Raw genomic sequence first — 21,578 nt, 5'->3', positions numbered from 1 at the left:
AGTAGACTACATCTCCATTTTCCTTTGCTTCTAACATATTTGATCACTTCAAAACTAGAGGAGCTGAGGAGAAAGATGGCAGTGCTTAACAATAAATTAAGCTTTTAGTGTTTATTTTTCTTATTAAAAAAACAGTACCTGTTATGTTTTACTTTAAAAAGTATTTACTGAGTGCCTCTTCTACTGATGCAAATTCTGGGTGCCAAGGATACAAGATTGAATAAGAGAGATAAATGTAGGAAAAGTAGACAATAAACAAGCAAATCATAAATAAGAAAAATATAAAGTAGTGCTAAGGCTATGCAGTGAATTAAAATAGGTGATGTGAGAATGACTGGTGACTACAAGAAAACAGTGTTTTCTGCCTGCTACAAAAAACTACATACATATCAAAAGAAATAAAATGAAATATACTTAAAACCCTGCGCACCAAGAGATAACCACCATTAGTCTTGGGTGTATGTCCTTCCAAACCCTGCTCTATCTCTGTGTGCTCAAGAGTGTGTACATGTGTGTGATGTTTTGTTTATATTGTAAAATAAGATCATACTATTAATACTGTGTTGTGACCTGTTTTTTTCATTTAACATATTATGAACAATTTTCTATGTCAGTAATATTACTTTTATAATGCCATTTTAACAATTATAAAATATTCCATTTGGTTGATTTAATCAGTCTTCAGTTATTGGATGCTTGGACTGTTCTATTGCATAACTCAAAACAATCACATGAAAGGGTGTCATATTTAGCTAAAGTTTACATGGTCAAAAAAATTATTCATTTCTAATGTTGAATGATCACACCTCCCCGTCTCTTGCCTTGTCTAAAACTTGCCTTGTCTAAAACCAAACAATCACACCTCCCCATCTCTTCAAATCCAACTCTTCCTCATAATTTCCCTGTTTACTACAAAGATATCATCATGGCCCCAATCATTTTAGCCTGGAAAAGTTAAATTACCTTTGACTCCTCCACAAAACAGATGCGATCCTCTCATAATGTGATTTTCAGACTTCTTTTCTTTTCCATCGTCACTGCCACCTCCCTAGTGGCAAGACACTTTCAAGACACTTTCTGCTTATCCTGAATTATTATTTTAACAGTCTCCTCATTGATTTTTTTATTTGGTACCCCCTCCCTTTCAATTCTGCCAATATTCTCTGGATCTTACTGCATCAGTTATCCCCCCTTTGCCTTCAGAATCATCTCATTCCACCCTCTTTTCCTCCCAATCTTTATTTAAATATGTGCAAGTCTCCCCAGACTTAAAAATGTTTTTGTGACTCTGGACAGCTTTCTCTACTTTATTACCTCAAACTCACCCTGCCACAGTCTGGCTTCAGGCCATTCCACTCTACTAAACCTCTCATTCAGTCCCAGTGGCTTCTAATTGACAAATCCAGTGGATACTTCACAGCCTTTATGTCACCAGATTTTTGTCTACATTGGGCTGTTGATAACTTACTCCTAAACTTTTCTGGCTCTCTCTATATTCTCTCTCACTGTTCCTATACCATCTCTTCAGAAAACTCTTCTCACCTTGACCTCTTAAATACTGGTATATCTGAGGGTTCCATTCTCAGCCCTTGGTTCTCTGCATGTTCTTCATCTACTTTGGCTATTTTAATTACGATTTAGAAGCTTAGGACTTTTAAATCCCTGTATCTGGGACTCACACTTGTGTGTATAACTGCCTGATGGATCTTCCCCTGAATGCTCTACTGATGGCACCGCAAACCCGAAACTATCTTCTCTCCCCTAAAACTGTTCTTAGTTTTCTGTTTATCTCAGGTGGTGGTACTATCATTCACCTAATCATTCAAACCAGAAATGTGGAAATCATCTTTCATTTCCCTTTCTCTTTCATTTCATCTCTCCCTTTCCCCTCATCGAACTCATCACTGCATTCTACAGTATTCACAACTAAACGAGAACTAGTATAATTTCCTAACCAATCTTTGTTTCCTCTGTGTGTATACTTCATAAGTTGCAGTGTGTCCATGAATTTCTCACTCTGAAGTCTCAATATTCTGTTTATACCATTACCCAGCTAACAAATAAAATGACCATTATATTTCATTTTACGTAATTTAAAACAAATATTATAATACCTAGAAAAAATGTTGCAGTGGCCACCAAATTAACTAATACAAGGAATGCCTTCAAATAAAGATAAATTAAAACATTGTAAAATCTTTTCTAACCACTTATTTGACAGGAGCTTAGCATTCAGTCTTTCATCCTATTAAGTTTTGCCTTTCAATTGGCCTTGCTCTACAAAAGATGCTTGCTTCCTCTCTTCATTCAAGAAACATTTACCTTCTGCTCACTGACTCTCATAGCCTAGCTGCTATCTGGGGAATAAAGGTATTGCTTTTGCCCAGAGCTCAAGTGAACTTTATTCTGGACATCAAGTTTATCATCTCTTTTGAACATTTCTAATTGTCAGTAGTCTGTATTACAGGAACACTTAAATAATTTTAGTAATTTCAAAGTGGAAGTCATATATATATATATATATATATATATATAAACTTAGCTGAGAATTCTGCATTTACAGTAGCTGGGCAGCACGGATTTCAGAGCAACAACTCAAAAACAATTGTTTCATTTTTTTAGAGAATTCCTAATGGGCTTATTTGTGTTTCTTCTTAATTTGTTTTTCTTCTATGTGTAGAACTGACTTTCTTAAGGTTTACACAGAAAGACATATCCCCAAATTGAAGCTCTTTTCCTTCCATGTGAGCCTAGGCTGATAATGAAATTGGGGAATTAAGAGGAAGAGAGTTAAGGACAATCTAGAAGAGCAGAACTCACTGGATAGAAATGACTAAACTGAACCCACAAGCTCTAAGAGCAGCCAGGGAGAAAATCAAACTTAAAGTTAAATGATCCATCAGCTACCTTCCTTTTTTAATGAGAAATAAGACAGATGCACACAGCTTATTAACAATAACAATTTAAAATATCCCAAACTTTGTCACGTGGTAGCTTATCAAGAAAGAACACCGATTTTATAGCCTTGAAGAGAAATTAAAACCAGCCTCAAAAGGCTGCACACTAGATGTGTAAATATTGGCCTCTTCAGAGAAGTGGCATCTGATATATGCACTTTACATGTTATGTCACTTAAACATTTCCCACAGATATTTTCTGTGGGTTAAAATTTTCTGCACACATTGTGTGAAATGGAGAAGACAAGTGTCAAAACCATAGAATTGTACTTTTTTTTTTTTTTTGGCCTTGCCACGCAGCATGTGGGATCTTAGTTCCCTGACCAGGGATCAAACCCATGCTCCCTGCAGTGGAAGCGTGGAGTCCTAATCACTGGACCACCAGGGGATTCCCTATTTTTTATTAACAGCTTTACTGAGGTATAATTCACTTGCCATACAAGTCACCCACTTACTATATACAATTCAGTGGCTTTTAGTATATTCACAGAGTTGTGCATCTATTACCACAGTCAATTTTGCAACATTTTCTTTACCCTAAAAAGAAGCACACCTGCCTTAAGCCATCACTCTCCAATCTCACCATCCCTAAGAAATGACTCATTTTCTATCAGTTTTGCCTGTTCCTAACATTTCATATAAATGCAATCATACAATACATGGTAATCTATGACTGACTTGTTTGACTTAGCATAATGTTTTCAGGGTTCATCCATGTGGTAGCATGTATCAGTACTTCATTTCTTTTTGTTGTTGAATAATATTCCATTGTATGGATACACCATGTTTCATTTCATTCAGTTGGTATATATTTGGGTTGTTTCTACTTTTTTGGCTATTATGAATAACAGACCTATGAACATTCATATACAGATTTTTCTGTGGACATGTTTTCGTTTCTCTTGAAATATACCTAGAAGTGGAATATACTTAGAAACGGAACTCTCTGTTGAACCATTTGAGGAACTACCAGACTATTTGCGAAAGCAGCTACACTATTTTATATTACCATCAGCTATGTATGAGAGTTCCAATTTTTGCATAAACTCACCAGTATTTGTTATTACCTGTCTTTTTTATTGTTGCCATCCTAATAGGTGTAAAGTGTTATCTCATTGTGGTTTGCAGTTTCCTGATGACTAATGATGTTGAGCTTCTTTTTCTGTGCTTAATGGCCATTTGTATATCTTGCTTGGATAGTTGTCCATTTTGATCCTTTGCCCATTTTATTTTTAATATTTATTTATTTATAAATAGTTATAAATAGTCTTAGTTACAGCACATGGGCTTTTCACTTCATTGCAGTGCACAGGCTTCTCTCTAGTTGTAGCACATGGGCTCTGTAGTTACGGCACATGGGCTTAGTTGGCCCACGGCATGTGGAATCTTAGTTCCCCAACCAGAGATCGAACCTGCGTCCCCTTCATTGCAAGACAGATTCTTAACCATTGGACCACCAGGGATCTTAACCACTGGACCACCAGGGAAGCCCCCTTTGCCAATTTTAAAATTGAGTTATTTGTCTTTTTATTGTTGAGTTATAATAACTCTTTATATATCCTACATAAAAGGCTCTTGTCAGATACATGATTTACAAAATTTTCTCCCATTCTGCGGGTTGTCTTTTCACTTTCTTGATGGTGTCCTTTGAACCACAAATGTTTTTGTCTTGACAATGTCAAGCTTATATTTTCTTTTATTGCTTGTGTTTCTAGTGTTTTCTCATGAAGGAGTACCATATATTTTTAATAGCTTTATTGAGCCTTAATTGACATAGAGTAAACTTTACATATTTAAAGTGTGTACATTGACAAGTTTTGACATATACATACACCTGTCGGAGTCTGTTGCCCACATATTATTTGGGATATTTGTTTTTTATGATTGCATTTTGAAAGTTCTTTATATACAAATCCTCTTATCACAGATATTTCCCCTCATCTCTAGCTTGTCTTTTCATTCTGTGAACACTGTCTTTCAAAGGACAGAAGTGCTTAATTTTGAAAAAGTCCAATTTATTGATTTTTTCTTTAATGGATTATGATTTTTAGTGTCACATCTAAGAAATTTTTACCTAGTTCAGTCACCAAGATTGCCTCCTATGCTCTCCCCTCAAATTTTTATAGTTCTACATTTTACCTGTAGGTCTGTGATCCATTTTGAGTTAATTATTCTATATGGTGCAAGATAAGGATCCAAGTTCATTTTTTGGTAAATTGTTCCAGCACCATTTGTTAAAAAGACATCCTTTTTCCATGTAATTGCCTTTGATCTTTGCTGAAAATCAATTAACCATATGTGTGTTGGTGAGTATATTTCTTCACTATTCTGTTCCAATAATCTACTGTCCATCTTTGCAGCAGTACCACATGCTTTAATTACTGTTGGTTTACAATGAATAGTGAATTCAGGTAGTGTAAATCCTCAAACTTTATTCTTCTTTACCAACATCATTTTGGCCATTCTAGGTCCTTGACATTTTCTGTGAATTTTAGGATCAGTTCATCAATTTCTGAAAAAAAAAAAAAAGTCTACTGAGATTTTGACTGATATTACATTGAATCTGTAAGTCAATATGGAGATAATTGACATATTAACAATATCGAATCTTCTGCCCAGTATCAAGTCTTCTGCCCATGACCACTGTGTGTGTGTATGTGTGTGTGTCCTTTCATTTTATTTAGGTCTTTAATTTTCTCAGGAGTGTGTTATAGTTTTCAGCGTACAGGTCTTATTCATCTTTTGTCAGTATGCAAGTATTGCATTTTTATTGCTTTTGTCACTCGTACATTTTTATTGAAATTGCTGATTGTTGTTTGCTAGCATACAGAAATACAACTGACTTTTGTATATTGATCTTGTATTCTGCCACCTAGCTCTATGTACTTATTAGTTCTAGTAGGTTTTTTTAATAGATATTATAGGATTTTCTAAATAGGTGGTCAGATAATTTATGAATAAAGACTGTTTTTCTTCTTCCTTTCCAATCTTGTTGCCTTTTCTTTGTTTTTCTTGCCATTTACAATGACTACAACCTGTAACTCAATGTTGAATGGATGTGGTGAGAGCAGACGTCATTGTCTTGGAGGAACAGTGATCTTAGGAAGACAACATTCAGTCTTTCACTATTAGTATGATGTTCAGTGTACGTTTTCTGTGGACACTCTGTATCATGTTGAGAAAGTTCCTTCTATTCCTAGTTTGCTACAATTATGGATCAGGAATGGATATTGGATTTTGTCATATTTTTCTACCTTTATTGAGATGATCATATGGTTTTCCTTTTTAAATTTATTAATCTAGTGAATTGAACTGATTTATTTTAAAATATTAAAGCAACTTTGCATTCCTGCAATAAACTTAAGTTGATCATGATTTTTTATCTTTTTATTCTATCTGTAGTCTTCAATTTGCAAGGTACTTAGTTCACTGAAACATGTCCATATCAGAATCATGTCATATCTTTACATGGTTCTCTGGTTATCATGAAGCAAGATATATATGAGTTTCAGTGAACACTGTACCATGCAAAGCAAGATCTGACTCTACTGTTGGATTTGATTTTCTAGAATGTTGTTAAAAATTTTTGCATCTGTGTTCGTGAAGAATATTGGTCTGTAGTTTTCTTATAATATCTTTGTCTAATTTGATGTGTAATGTGGCTTCTTAGATGAGTTGGGAAACATGTCTCTCTCAATTTTCTCAAGAGTTTGTGTAGAATGGGTATTATATCTTCTCTAAAAATTTGGTAGAATTCATCAGTGAAGCCATCTGGACCTGGGGTTTTTCAGAAGGCTTAAAACTGCAATTTGAATTTCTTTCTTTATCTTACAAATGCGCTTTGGTCATTTGTGACTTCCAAGGATTTTGTTCGTTTCATCTAACTTGTCTATTATATTGGCACAAAAATTTTCATAACATTATTATCCTTTTAATATCAGTAAAATCTGTTGTGCTGTTAACTGTCTCATTCCTGTTATTTGTACTTTGTGTCTTCTCTCTTTTTAGTTTTTTTAAATGGCCATTCTGGTTGGAAGTTTATCAGTTTTAAAATTGTTCTTCCCAAAGAACTGGCTTTTGGTTTCATTGATTTTTCTCTATTGTTCTTCTGTTTTCTATTTCTTTGCTTTCCTCTATGTTATTATTTCCTTCCTTCTGCTTATTTTAAATTTTATTTGCTCTTATACTTCAGTTTCTTAAGGAAGAAAGTGAGATCATTGATTTGAGATCTTTCTTCTTTTCTAATAAAGTGTTTAGTGCTATAAATTTCCATCTAAATACTGCTTTAGTGACATACTGCAAATCTTGATATGCTGTATCTTTATTTTCATTCAGTTCAAAGTACTTTGTCATTTCCCTGTGCTGCACTGAACATTGTGGTACATGTCTCTTTTTGGATTATGGTTTTCTCAGGGTATATGCCCAGTAGTGGGATTGCTGGGTCATATGGTAGTTCTATTTTTAGTTTTTTAAGGAACCTCCATACTGTTCTCCATAGTGACTGTATCAATTTACATTACCACCAACAGTGCAAGAGGGTTCCCTTTTCTCCACACCCTCTCCAGCATTTACTGTTCGTGGATTTTTTTTGATGGTGGCCATTCTGACCAGTGTGAGGTGATACCTCATTGTAGTTTTGATTTGCATTTCTCTAATGATTAGTGATGATATTGAGCATCCTTTCATGTATTTGTTGGCAATCTGTATATCTTATTTGGAGAAATGTCTGTTTAGGTCTCCTGCCTATTTTTGAATTGGGTTGTTCGTTTTTTTGATATTGAGCTGCATGAGCTCCTTGTATATTTTGGAGACTAATCCTTTGTCAGTTGGTTTGTTGGCAAATATTTTCTCCCGTTCTGAGGGTTGTCTTTTCATCTTGTTTATGGTTTCCTTTGCTGTGCAAAAGCTTTCAAGTTTCATTAGGTCCCATTTGTTTATTTTTGTTTTTCTTTCCATTTCTCTAGGAGGTGGGTCAAAAAGGATCTTGCTATGATGTATGTCATAGAGTGTTCTGCCTATGTTTTCCTTTAAGAGTTTTATAGTGTCTGGCCTTACATGTAGGTCTTTAATCCATTTTGAGTTTATTTTTGTGTATAGTGTTAGGGAGTGTTCTAATTTCATTCTTTTACATGTAGCTGTCGAGTTTTCCCAGCACCACTTACTGAAGAGGCTGTCTTTTCTCCATTGTATATTCTTGCCTCCTTTATCAAAGATAAGGTAACCATATGTGTGTGGGTTTATCTCCGGGCTTTCTTTCCTGTTCCATTGCTCTGTATTTCTGTTTTTGTGCAGTACCATACTTTCTTGATTACTGTAGCTTTGTAGTATACTCTGAAGTCAGGGAGCCTGATTCCTCCAGCTCCATTTTTCTTTCTCAAGAGTGCTTTGGCTATTCGGGCTCTTTTGTGTTTCCGTGATGGTGACCTCGTAGAATGAGTTTGGGAGTGTTTCTCCCTCTGCTATATTTTGGAAGAGTTTGAGAAGGATAGGTGTTAGCTCTTCTCTAAATGCTTGATGGAATTCGCCTGTGAAGCCATCTGGTCCTGGGCTTTTGTTTATTGGAAGGTTTTGAATCACATTTTCAATTTCAGTACTTGTGATTGATCTGTTTATATTTTCTACTTCTTCCTGGTTCAGTCTCAGAAGGTTGTTCTTTTTTAAGAATTTGTCCACTTCTTCCAGGTTGTCCATTTTATTGGCCTATAGTTGCTAGTAGTAATTTCTCATGATCTTTTGTATTTCTACAGTGTCAGTTGTTACTTCTTTTTCATTTCTAATTCTGTTGATTTGAGTCTTCTCCCTTTTTTTCTTAATGAGTCTGGCTAATGTTTTATCAGTTTTATTTATCTTCTCAAAGAACCAGCTTTTAGTTTTATTGATCTTTGCTATTTTTTTCTTCATTTCTTTTTCCTTTATTTCTAATCTGATCTTTATGATTTCTTTCCTTCTGCTAACTTTGGAGTTCTTTTTGTTCTTCTTTCTCTAATTGCTTTAGGTGTAAGGTTAGGTTGTTTATTTGAGATTTTTCTTGTTTCTTGAGGTAGAATTGTATTGCTATAAACTTCTGTCTTAGAGCTTCTTTTGCTGCATCCCATAGGTTTTGGGTCATCATGTTTTCATCGTCATTCGTTTCTAGGTATTTTTTGATTCCCTCTTTGATTCTTTCAGTGATCTCTTGGTTATTTAGTAGTGTATTGTTTAGCTCCATGTGTTTGTATTTTTTACAGAATTTTTTCTGTAATTGATATCTAGTCTCATAGCATTGTGGTTGAAAAAGATACTTGATACAATTTCAATTTTCTTGAATTTACCAAGGCTTGATTTGTGACCCAAGATATGATCTATCCTGGAGAGTGTTCCATGAGCACTTGAGAAGAAGGTGTATTCTGTTGTTTTTGGATGGAATGTCCTATAAATATCAATTAAGCCCATCTTGTTTAATGTATCATTTAAAGCTTGTGTTTCCTTATTTTTTTTCATTTTGGATGATCTGTCCATTGGTGAAAGTGGGGTGTTAAAGTCCCCTACTATGATTGTGTTGCTGTCGATTTCCCCTTTTATGGCTGTTAGCATTTGCATTATGTATTGAGGTGCTCCTGTGTTGGGTGCAGAAATATTTACAATTGTTATATCTTCTTCTTGGATTGATCCCTTGATCATTATGTAGTGTCCTTGTCTCTTGTAACATTCTTTATTTTAAAATCTATTTTATCTGATATGAGTATTGCTACTCCAGCTTTCTTTTGATTTCCATTTGCTTGGAGTATGTTTTCCCATTCCCTCACTTTCAGTCTGTATGTGTCCCTATGTCTGAAGTGGGTCTCTTGTAGACAGCATATATACAGGTCTTGTTTTTGTATCCATTCAGCCAGTCTGTGTCTTTTGGTTGAAGCATGTAATCCATTTATATTTAAGGTAGTTATTGATATGTATGTTCCTATTACCATTTTCGTAATTGTTTTGGGTTTGTTATTTTAGGTCTTTTCCTTCTCTTGTGTTTTCTGCATAGAGCAGTTCCTTTAGCATTTGTTGTAAAGCTGGTTTGGTGGTGCTGAATTCTCCTAACTTTTGCTTGTCTGTAAAGGTTTTAATTTCTCCATTGAATCTGAATGAGTTCCTTGCTGGGTAGAGTAATCTTGGTTGTAGGTTTTTCCCTTTCATCACTTTAAATGTGTCCTGCCACTCCCTTCTGGCTTGCAGAGTTTCTGCTGAAAGGTCAGTTGTTAACCTTATAGGGATTCCCTTGTATGTTATGTGTTGCTTTTCCCTTGCTGCTTTTAATATTTTTTCTTTGTATTTAATATTTGCTAGTTTGATTAATATATGTCTTGGCATGTTTCCCCTTGGATTTATCCTGTATGGGACTCTCTGCGCTTCCTGGACTTGACTTTTTCCTTCCCCATGTTAGGGAAGTTTTCAACTATAACCTCTTCAAATATTTTCTAAGACCCTTTCTTTTTCTTTTCTTCTTCTGGGACCTCTGTAATTCGAACATTGGTGTGTTTAATGTTTTCCACAAGGTCTCTGAGACTGTCCTCAATTCTTTTCATTCTTTTTTCTTTATTCTGCTCTGCGGTAGTTATTTCCACTATTTTATCTTCCAGGTCACTTATCCATTCTTCTGCCTCAGTTTTTCTACTATTGATTCCTTCTAGAGAGTTTTTAATCTCATTTATTGTGTTGTTCATCACTGTTTGTTTGCTCTTTAGTTCTTCTCGGTCCTTGTTAAATGTTTGTTTTATTTTCTCCATTCTGTTTCCAAGATATTGGATCATCTTTACTGTCATTATTCTGAACTCTTTTTCAGGTAAACTGCCTATTTCCTCTTCATTTGTTTGGTCTGGTGGATTCTTACCTTGCTTCTTCATCTGCTGCATATTTCTTTGTCTTCTCATTTTGTTTAACTTACTGTGTTTGGGGTCTCATTTTCGCAGGCTGCAGGTTTGTAGTTCCCGTTGTTTTTGTTGTCTGCCCCTAGTAGGTGAGGTTGGTTCAATGGCTTGTGTAGGCTTTCTGGTGGAGGGGACTGGTGCCTGTGTTTTGGTGGGTGGGGCTGGATCTTGTGTTTCCTGTGGGCAGGGCTGCGTTCGGTGGTGTGTTTTGGTGTGTCTGTGAACTTAGTATGATTTTAGGCAGCCTCTCTGCTAATGGGTGGTGTTGTGTTCCTGTCTTGCTAGTTGTTTGGCATGGGGAATCCAGCAGTGGAACTTGCTGGCCATTGGGTGGAGCTGGGTCTTAGCCTTGAGATGGAGATCTCTGGGAGAGCTCTTGCTGATTGATATTACATGGGGCCGGGAGGTCTCTAGTGGTCCAGTGTCCTGAACTTGGCTCTCCCACCTCAGAGGCTCAGGCCTGACACCAGGCTGGAGCACCAAGACTCTTTCAGCCACATGGCTCAGAAGAAAGGGGAGAAGAAAAGAAAGGAAGAAATTTTAAAATTTTTTAAATTATTAAAATAAAAAAAATAATAAAATAGCAACCAAACCAATAAACAAATACACCAATGATAACAAGTGCTAAAAACTAAACTAAGATAAACATAAAAATCAGAAACAAATCAGCCTCAGACAGCAAACCCCAAGTGTACAGTTGCTCCCAAAGTCCACCGCCTCAATTTTGGGATGATTCGTTGTCTATTCAGGTATTCCACCGATGCAGGGTACATCAAGTTGACTGTGGAGATGTAATCCACTGCTCCTGAGGCTGCACGGAGAAATTTCCCTTTCCCGTCTTTGTTCGCACAGCTCCTGGGGTTCAGCTTTGGTTTTGGCCCCACTTCTGTGTGTAGGTCACCCTCAGGCATCTGTTCCCCGCCCAGACAGGAGGGGGTTAAAGCAGCGGCTGATTAGGGCCCTCTTGCTCACTCAGTCCAGGGAGAGGGAGGAGTACGGTAGTCACAATTGGAATGCAGGGCGAGCCTGCGGCGGCAGAGGCCACCATGACATTGTAACAGCCTGAGGTGCACCATGTGTTCTCCCGGGGAAGTTGTCCCTGGATCATGGGACCCTGGCAGTGGCGGGCTGCACAGGCTCCTGGGGTGGGTGGGGGGGTGTGGATAGTGACCTGTGCTTGCACACAGGATTCTTGGTGGCAGCAGCAGCAGTGTTAGCGTTTCATGCCCGTCTCTGGGGTCCGAGCTGATAGCCACAGCTCGCGCCCATCTCTGGAACTCACTTAAGCAGTGCCCTGCCTTCTGTGGGCACACAGGGAAGGAATCCCCTGTCCTCACACACCCTGAAACAATGGTCTCTTGCCTCTTAGGCAAGTCCAGGCTTTTTCCCAGATTCCCTCCTGGCTAGCTGTGGTGCACTAGCCCCCTTCAGACTGTCTTCACACAGCCAACCCTAGTCCTCTCCCTGGGGTCTGACCTCCGAAGCCCGAGCCTCAGCTCCCAGCCCCCACCCGCCCCGGTGGGTGAGCAGACAAGCCTCTCAGCCTGGTGAGTGCTGGTCGGCACCGATCCTCTGTGCGGGAATCTCTCCGCTTTGCCCTCCGCACCCCTGTTGCTGCACTCTCCTCCGTGGCTCCGAAGCTTCCCCCACCCATCCCCCGTCTCCGCCAGTGAAGGGGCTTCCTAGTATGTGGAAACTTTTCTTCCTTCACAGCTCCCTCCCAGAGGTGCAGGTCCTGTCTCTATTCTTTTGTCTTGTTTTTTCTTTTTTCTTTTGCCCTACCCAGGTACCTGGGGGTTTTCTTGCCTTTTGGGCAGTCTGAGGTCTTCTGCCAGCGTTCAGTAGGTGTTCTGTAAGAGTTGGTCCACATGTAGATGTATTTTTGATGTATTTGTGGGGAGGAAAGTGATCTCCATGTCTTACTCCTCCACAATCTTGGAGGTCCCCCCTCTTTGAGCCATTTTAATCCTGTCTCCAGTATCTCTTTATTTCTGCCTCTGCAGTTATCAGTGCCAGAGTTCCTCTGGGCAGGTCCATTGTTGACATAGTCATAATCCTCTGTCTGTACATCACTTTGAGGGTGCTGATCATTAAGAAGTCTTGACCTTTTCCCAGACCCCCTCATGTATTTTAGGCATATCCTATAATGCCATCTAATGCCTAACACAGTGCCTGGAACTGCTCACAGATTCCTCCTCCAGAACTGCTCAGGTGGCAACATGTTTCATGTTTTGAGGTGAGAATTGAGGCTAGCTCAATATTTGCGAAATAGTTTGGAGAACATGAGTATCCCATGTCTTGTTAATGCTTGTTCGAGTTAAAGGACTCTAGGGATATCTAAGGCAGATTCATCTTCTGAGGCTGACATCACAGAAAGTGACCGCCCCTTTTGACAAAATAGTCCTTCACAGCACTGTCTGGAGGACTGGATGTGACATTTTATTCTGTTGGGAATGCTGTTCTTCTTCACCACGATGCGAGAGGTGCGGGGCTCTCATGACCCAGGCCACCCAGCTCTCAGATCTCTTCCAGAACAGCCCCCGGGGCAGTTGCGGCTACTGGGGCACAGACACAAGCAGCGGGTGATCAAAGCCTGCAGCTCCCGCCGGGCGCTCTAGGCAGAGACCAGGGCAAGCCCCAAGCCAGGCAGCTGGGTGAACAGACGTAGCACACGGAAAATTCCTGAAGGCACATGCTCCTTGTGCGCTGAGGGGCCGCCTGATTTCTTCTTTTGCTCGTAGATTATTTAATGGTGTTTAATTTCTAAATATTTGGAGATTTTCCAGATATCTTTTATTGATTTCTTTTTTTCCTTTTTTTTTTTTCCAGCTTTCTGAGATATAATTGACATATAGTGACACTGTGTAAGTTTAAGGTATACAGTATTATTTGATATATGTATATATTGCAAAATGTTTACTACATTAAGGTAGTTAATATCCTTTATCTCACATAATTGCCATTTTCTTATTCTTATTGTTATGGTTAAAAACATTAAAGCCCTACTCTCATAGCAGCTTTCAAGTATATAGTACCGTATTGTTAACTATGGCCATCATGCTGTACATTGGATCCCCTTAACTTAATCATCTTATAACTGAAAGTTCATGTCCTTTGACCGACATCTCCCCATTTCCCCCACCCCTCAGCCACTGGCAACCACCATTCCACTCTCTGTTTCTGTAAGTTCAATGTTTTTAGATTCCACATACAAGCGATATCATACAGTATTTGTCTTTCTGTTTCTGATTTACTTCACTTAGCATACTGTCCTCTAGGTTCATCCATGTTGACACAAATGGTAGGATTTTCTTCTTTTTTTAAGGCTGAATATTCCAGTGTATGTATATACCACATTTTCTTTATTCATTCATCCATTGATGGACACTTAGATTGTTTCCATATCTTGACTATTGTGAATATTGCTGCAACAAACATGAGAGTTCAGATACCTCTTTGAGATCTTGATTTCACTTCTTTTCAATATGTGCCCAAAAGTGGGATTGCTGTATTATATGATAGTTCAAATTTTAGTTTTTTGAGGAAACCTTACATTTTACATCTGCTTATGTCATTAATACCATACTGTGTTGTTTAATTATCAATTATCTTTAAAGAGATTTAAATAACAAGAAAATCTTTTCTGTTTGCCTACGTATTTCACATTTTCACTGCTCTTCATTCCTTTGTGTAAGTGCAGATACTCATTTGGTGTTATTTCCATCTGCCTGATGGACTTCCTTTAACATTTCTTATAGAGCATGAGAAAAATATTGACATAAATGAGTATATAAGTATTATTAACCTTTTAGTGAAAGAAACCATAAATTTTAAAAACAATAAAAGGCTGGGGTGAAATGTTTATAACATATCAGAGTAATAATAACAGCAGATATTGAAAGTGTGTTGTGCTATGTACTGGGCACTATATTAAACCATTTACCATGTATTTTCTCATTTAATCCTTACAACAGCCATTTGAGGTAATGTACCGTTGGGTTTTTTTTTAATTTTTATTGGAGTATAGTTGCTTTACAATGTTGTGTTAGTTTCTGCTGTACAGCAAAAGTGAATCAGTTATACATATACATATATCCTCTCTTTTTTTGATTTCCCTCCCATTTAGGTCACCACAGAGCATTGAGTAGAGTTCCCTGTGCTATACAGTAAATTCTCATTAGTTATCTATTTTATACATAGTAGTGTATATATGTCAATCCCAATCTCCCAGTTCATCCCACCCACCTCCTTCCCCCCCCCCTTGGTATCCATAGGTTTGTTCTCTACATCTATGTATCTATTTCTGTACTGTTTTTACACTCATTTTGCAAATAAGAATATGAAAATAACAGGTAGGGGCTAATGTCCTTAACAATCAGAGATCTAAAAACCAATAATTTAAAAAATTTAAGTGCCAGTTCTTAGAAGAAATATGAATAGATAATAAACATAAAAGTAGCACTCAGCTTCTCTCATATAATCAGGAGAATGAGATAATTTTTAAGCTACCCAGTTGGCAAAAATAAGAAGCAGTGTTACTAATATTGGCAAGATATGAAGAAGGATATACTTGTACACTACTAGAGGTGTAAATTGGTACATTTTTTTAGAAGGCCATTTAGCTTTACCTATTCACATTTAAAATATGCATATCCTTTGACCAGATGACTTCATTTGGAAATCCTTATACAAATTCTCAAGGAAAAATAACGCGCGTGTGTGTGTGTGTGTGTGTGGGTAATGGGGAACAATTGAAGACAACCTGATTATCAATAGCAGGGTGTTAAAACGAATGATGGCATAGCTGTATAATGGAGTAAGCATTGAAAGGAATGAGCATGTAGGGAAACAGGCAGTTTGATGGGCTGCTGCTGGGGGATATAAATTGGTACAACTTCTCTGGTGGGAATTTTCAAAATAGGTTTCAGAAGTCCTCATTCAGGTTGTATCCCTTTTCCCCATGTGTATGCTATGTTATTGAGTGGAAAGAAAAAAGTTGCAGAATAATATGTATAGTAGAACCCAATTGGGTTTGTTTGTTTTTTTTTTTTTGAAGGATATATGTACTTAAATATTTGTATGTTCCCAGAAGAAGGTTTGTAAAGATGCACACCAAGTTGTTAACAGTGATTTTCCCTGGAAAGGAGGAGTTCAACTTTTTAAATGTCTCTATTACTTGAATTTTATAATAACTTTTGCAATAGTTTTTTAAAAAAAAAGTTTTTAAAAAGTTATATTGGTTGTAATTGCCAAAAACACATAGAGCAGTTGACTCAAAAGAAGCAAGACTGTTTCTCCCCAAGGGTTTCCAAACCAAATGAATCAGAATTCTTTCTTCCTGGGCTTAAACGGAATTTTTTTTTTTATAGTTAAGATATTGGGCTCTACCTGTAGGGCTCAGTGGAGTTTAAAAGAACTGAAATTTTATAGACCCCATGTTCCAGAGTATAATACCAACCTGTTCAGTGAGCATTCAGACAAGAACCGTGGTGCATGGCATTTATAATCTTTACAAACTCATATCAAAAATTAAAATGACAAATTATGCAACTGCAGTTAGAGTTTTTGTTGTAGGTTATGTTGTGTGTTTGAAATTATGCCCAGAGTTATAATACAATAATGAAATCCTTTCATCCCTGTTGTGAAAAGGGAAACCAGTGGCAAATGATCACTCAAAACGTTGCCAGTGTGATGCATTGGTTATAAAAGATTATAGAGGGCTGCCTTGGGAATTCCCTGGCGGTCCATTGGTTAAGACTCAGTGGTTTCACCGCCGTGGGCCCAGGTTTAATCCCTTGTCAGGGAACTAAGATCTCACAAGCTGCATGGCATAGCCAAAAAAAAAAAGAAAGGCCACCTTTATCACTGGTTCTCATGTTTTTGTATAATCTAATAACAAAATAGAGTGTTCTTCATTTCTGTGAAATATCTAGTAAAATTGTTTAGCTAAAAAGGTAGGATGGGTAAATTACCTGGAAAAAGTATTACAAATTAGAATTTTAAAATCAGTTATTAGGCAGGAGACAAAGAAGAAATCATTATTCCTTCTAGTGGAATAACACTATTATATGTTAGGCCTTGATCAAAGCCACCTCAAAGTTTTCCATGTAAATGTTATAATCTGGGAGTTTAAACTATTTGTGTTGGAATTTTTTATCTAGAAAAATAATTTGAAGCCAATCATATATCAAGTACGTCAAGGAAATTGAATATTTTGCATATGTTTCCTTACTCTGTTGAACACTGAAAAATTTACCTTTCTTGTAATAGAACTTTTTTTTCCTTTCCAAATTGCCCAGACCCAAAGTAATATCCAAAGTAATATTTTCATATGGAAAAAAAGAAATCTGTCTTTATAGTTTTATTTAAAATAATTATTAGAGAAAATTGAGCAGTAATAAAATTTAAGCTTTTTAGCTTATTATTTTCTATGTAACATAGAGGGACCTGAAGGAATGTAAATATTAGAAAATGCCTATAAATAGGAGCCATTACATCAAATCACACCATTTACAAAAGTTACTGCTGCATTTAAAGAAAATATTTTTACATGGCATGGTGTTTGTTGCACTACATAAGTAAGAGTGATGATAATACAAACACTTTTACTAAGATCTAAGTGGATGACAGGAATTGTTCTAAGTACTTTGCACTCAGTATTTCATTTCTTTTTTACAACAATTCTTTAAGTACTCATGTTACTCAGTTTACAAATAAGGATCTGAGTCTTCAGGAGGTTAAATAACTTGCTTAAGGTCGCATAACTGCTAAATGACAGAGCCAGAATTTGAATCCAGGTAGTCTGGTTCCAAAATCTAAACTCATCACCACTTTGCCTATAGAGGAGGATTCAAAAGGGAGGACTTCATAGCTATGCAGAGTACAACACTTTTTTTTTTTCTATCTTTTATCTGAGAGGTACTCAGCAATATCTACCCTACTGTCCGTTTGGGAAGCTCAAATTGTATCATTGTAGATTTACTGCTTTGGGTTTACAAGACTTGGGGATGTCAGGAATCTCTATTTAAAATGCAGATTTTTACCTAAGGAGTTATACAAATCTAAAGGGATGATGACAGTGTCCAGGAACTCAGTAATGAAACACAGGGTCCACAGCTGTGGAGCAGCAAGGAAGGGCGGAGAGATGGACTTGGAAATCACAAAAGAGGAGAGAGGCCAACAACCGACTAACCTCAGGATTTTTGCCAAAGGCTGAAAAACGATAGCCAACAATTTCAGTTTTTTATGGCTCAGGACAATAATTAGTAAGATATAGGGATTTTTTTCATATTACTTCATTGTATACCATTTACCATCTCTTTGATTCTAGTAATTACAGCATAGCTGATGCTACTCAGCATTGATATGTTATATTAACTAAATGCCATTGCCTTTGTCTCACAGCAATCAGCAGGCCTTTTTACTGGAGAATGTCCCTTGTAATAATGCAAGCTGTGAGGGGGCGCGTCGTATGTTTAAAGTCTACTGGGAGCTGATGGACCTAAACCAAATCAGAGATGCAGTGGTTGCCACCTTCTTTGATATTTATGAAGATGTGAGTTCAGAGCTCTTCTGTGTGTTTGGAATCTAATTGCCGTCCACCTTATCTCACTTTCACCCTATTTGACCAGAAAATGTAGATGAGATAATGAAAGAAAATGAGTCAATTAAAGAAAGCTCCTTTTAATGTTAAATGACAGAGGGAACACATTTATTGATACCACTGACTGATCAGTACAGTGAAATATGAAAATGATTTTATCTCATTTTATGCTTGTTTAGATTAAACCACTAGAGAATCATGCTCACAGCAATTGTGCATGTGCACGAGTAGAGAAAAGAACAGCCAACACATAACAGACCCTTAAACCTGCACAAGATCACAGAAGGATGGGTTCAGTGTGTACTCTCTCTTAACCTAGTGAACTAGAGTTGGCATCTATTGCCACAGATTCTTGTGACTGTCTTCTGTTGCCAGGTGGCCTGGGAAAGGCGCTCAGGGCCCTGGTTTTCTTCTTTCTAATGTCAAAAGCCAGTTTATCAAGTGCTTCTGGGCATTGTTGAGGGAAAATAGAATCTTCCAAGCTGTTTTGTTCTTTAAAAGAAAGCCAGTTTATCACTCAGAAAAATAATAAATTCTGATAAAAATGTGTTAAATTCCAGAGTTAATATGTCACAGTATATCCTTGTAAAATAATTTGATTATTTTAAAACATTAAATCTCCATCAAGACATTATGTCCAACCCTAAGCCCGGTTGGTTGGTTTGTTTTTTTTTATAAGAGGCTAATTCTCAATTATATGAATTTTCCAAGTCCTTATTTTCCTCTGTCTCTCTGCTACCAAATCTTGTGTTCGTTCACTTTTCATAAGCAATTTCCAAGCATAAAAGTAATTGGTAAAAATATCACAAGAGGGAAAATCAAGAGAATTAATTACAAATCAATTAATTTCTGTACATAAAAATATCATAAATGAAATTTAAAATTGTGTTTAAATCTGGGAAATAAATTAGCTATGAAAGAATTAAATAATTAGTATTCTTAACATAGAAAGGGTTTATTCAAACTGATACAAGTCACCAAAAACTCCCACTGGAAAAACAGACATGCCTAAGGCAATTTACAGAAAAAACACAAGTAGCTAATATATGAAAAGATATGGTAAATGATCAACCTCATTAAGAGTCAGCAGAATGGAAATTTAAATGAACACACCTTCTTTACCCCCAATAAAATTAACAAAGCTTCCCACTTTTATAGGAAAAAAAAAATAATGGGGGCCAGGGCAGATGAAAAGGTATCTTCTTTCTCTGATGATTGGAAACACTTTGGTAGTCCATATCACAGACCTTTAAAAATTCATGCAAATATGACTGGAAGGAAGTACAAAATTCTAACAGTTATTTTCAGAGATTAAAATTATAGGTGTTTTTTGTTTTATTTATATTTTAATATTCAAGATCTTATATTTTTAATATTATTTTTATTTTAAACATCAAGTTGAATAAATAAGGTTTATATTTACATGGTAAACATATCATCCATTTTCATCATTTTTTTCATTCAGTCTAGTAGTTTGTTCTTACCATTTTTATGTTTTTTCCAGGGAATCTTGGACATTGTAGTACTAAGTAAAGGATATACAAAGAATGATTTTGCCATCCATACACTAAAAAATAACTTTGAAGCAGATGCTTATTTTGTTAAAGTCATTGGTGAGTATTTGTTTTATATGTTTTATTATTAAGTATTAACATTTAATTTTTTTAACATCCTTATTGTAGTATAATTGCTTTACAATCGTGTGTTCTGCTTTATAACAAAGTGAATCAGCTATACATATACATATGTCCCCATATCTCTTCCCTCTTGCGTCTTCCTCCCTTCCACCCTCCCTATCCCACCCCTCTAGGTGGTCACAAAGCACAGAGCTGATCTCCCTGTGCTATGCGGCTGCTTCCCACTAGCTATCGGTTTTACATTTGGTAGTGTATATATGTCCATGCCACTCTCTCACTTTGTCCCAGCTTGCCCTTCCCCCTCCCCATGTCCTCTAGTCCATTCTCTTGTAGGTCTGTGTCTTTATTCCCGTCCTGCCCCTAGGTTCTTAATGACCTTTTTTTTTAGATTCCATATATATGTGTTAGCATACGGTATTTGTTTTTCTCTTTCTGACTTACTTCACTCTGTATGACAGACTCTAGATCCATCCACCTCACTACAAATACCTCAATTTCGTATCTTTTTATGGCTGAGTAATATTCCATTGTATATACATGCCACATCTTCTTTATCCATTTATCTGTCGATGGACACTTAGGTTGCTTCCATGTCCTGGCTGTTGTAAATAGAGATGCAGTGAACATTGTGGTACATGACTCTTTTTGAATTATGGTTTTCTCAGGTTATATGCCCAGTAGTGGGATTGCTGGGTCATATGGTAGTTCTCTTTTTAGTTTTTTAAGGAACCTCCATACTGTTCTCCATAGTGGCTGTATCAAATTACATTCCCACCAACAGTGCAAGAGGGTTCCCTTTTCTCCAGCATTTATCGTTTGCAGATTTTTTGATGATGGCCATTCTGACTGGTGTGAGGTGATATCTCATTGTAGTTTTGATTTGCGTTTCTGTAATGATTAATGATGTTGAGCATTCTTTCATGTGTTTGTTGGCAATCTGTATATCTTCTCTGGAGAAATGTCTATTTAGGTCTTCTGCCCATTTTTGGATTGGGTTGTTTGTTTTTTTGATATTGAGCTGCATGAGCTGCTTGTTAATTTTGGAGATTAATCCTTTGTCAGTGCTTCATTTGGAAATATTTTCTCCCATTCTGAGGGTTGTATTTTCATCTTCTTTGTGGTTTCCTTTGCTGTGCAAAAGCTTTTAAGTTTCATTAGGTCCCATTTGTTTATTTTTGTTTCTATTTCCATTTCTCTAGGAGGTGGGTCAAAAAGGATCTTTCTGTGATTTATAGCATTTAATTTTGTATTCTCTCTGTCAACACACATTTTCCAAAGAGTAAAACATGCTCCTACGTAACGTATGTACAACTCTCCAAAGCAGATGGTCAGCTTCAATGCAACATTACCACCCTGTTCAAATTTTGCCAACTGTCCCAACAATGACTTCTTTCTTTCTGACCCAGAAGTCTGTCGAGGAATACCTACTGTCACATCTTCTCCAATCTGGAACAGTTCCTTTTCATGTCCTTATCAGTTTTAAAGAATA

At 36.8% G+C, this 21,578-nt stretch overlaps 1 protein-coding gene across 2 annotated transcripts in view; it reads left to right on the top strand.

Moving 5' to 3' along the window:
• Positions 1 to 21,578, top strand: part of ITFG1 (integrin alpha FG-GAP repeat containing 1) — a 267,814-nt gene that overhangs the window by 166,871 nt on the left and 79,365 nt on the right. For both annotated transcript variants that reach the window (XM_059906036.1, XM_059906037.1), the window contains exons 11-12: positions 18,254 to 18,404; positions 19,957 to 20,065. In XM_059906036.1, the coding sequence (XP_059762019.1) occupies positions 18,254 to 18,404; positions 19,957 to 20,065 (260 nt within the window). The remainder of the gene's footprint in view (positions 1 to 18,253; positions 18,405 to 19,956; positions 20,066 to 21,578) is intronic.

The sequence above is a fragment of the Balaenoptera ricei genome, chromosome 19 (genome assembly GCF_028023285.1).
Source record: "Balaenoptera ricei isolate mBalRic1 chromosome 19, mBalRic1.hap2, whole genome shotgun sequence".
NCBI classification, from domain to species: domain Eukaryota; kingdom Metazoa; phylum Chordata; class Mammalia; order Artiodactyla; family Balaenopteridae; genus Balaenoptera; species Balaenoptera ricei.
The sequence above is the reverse complement of the archived record's forward strand: the minus strand, read 5'-3'. Positions and strand labels throughout refer to the sequence as shown.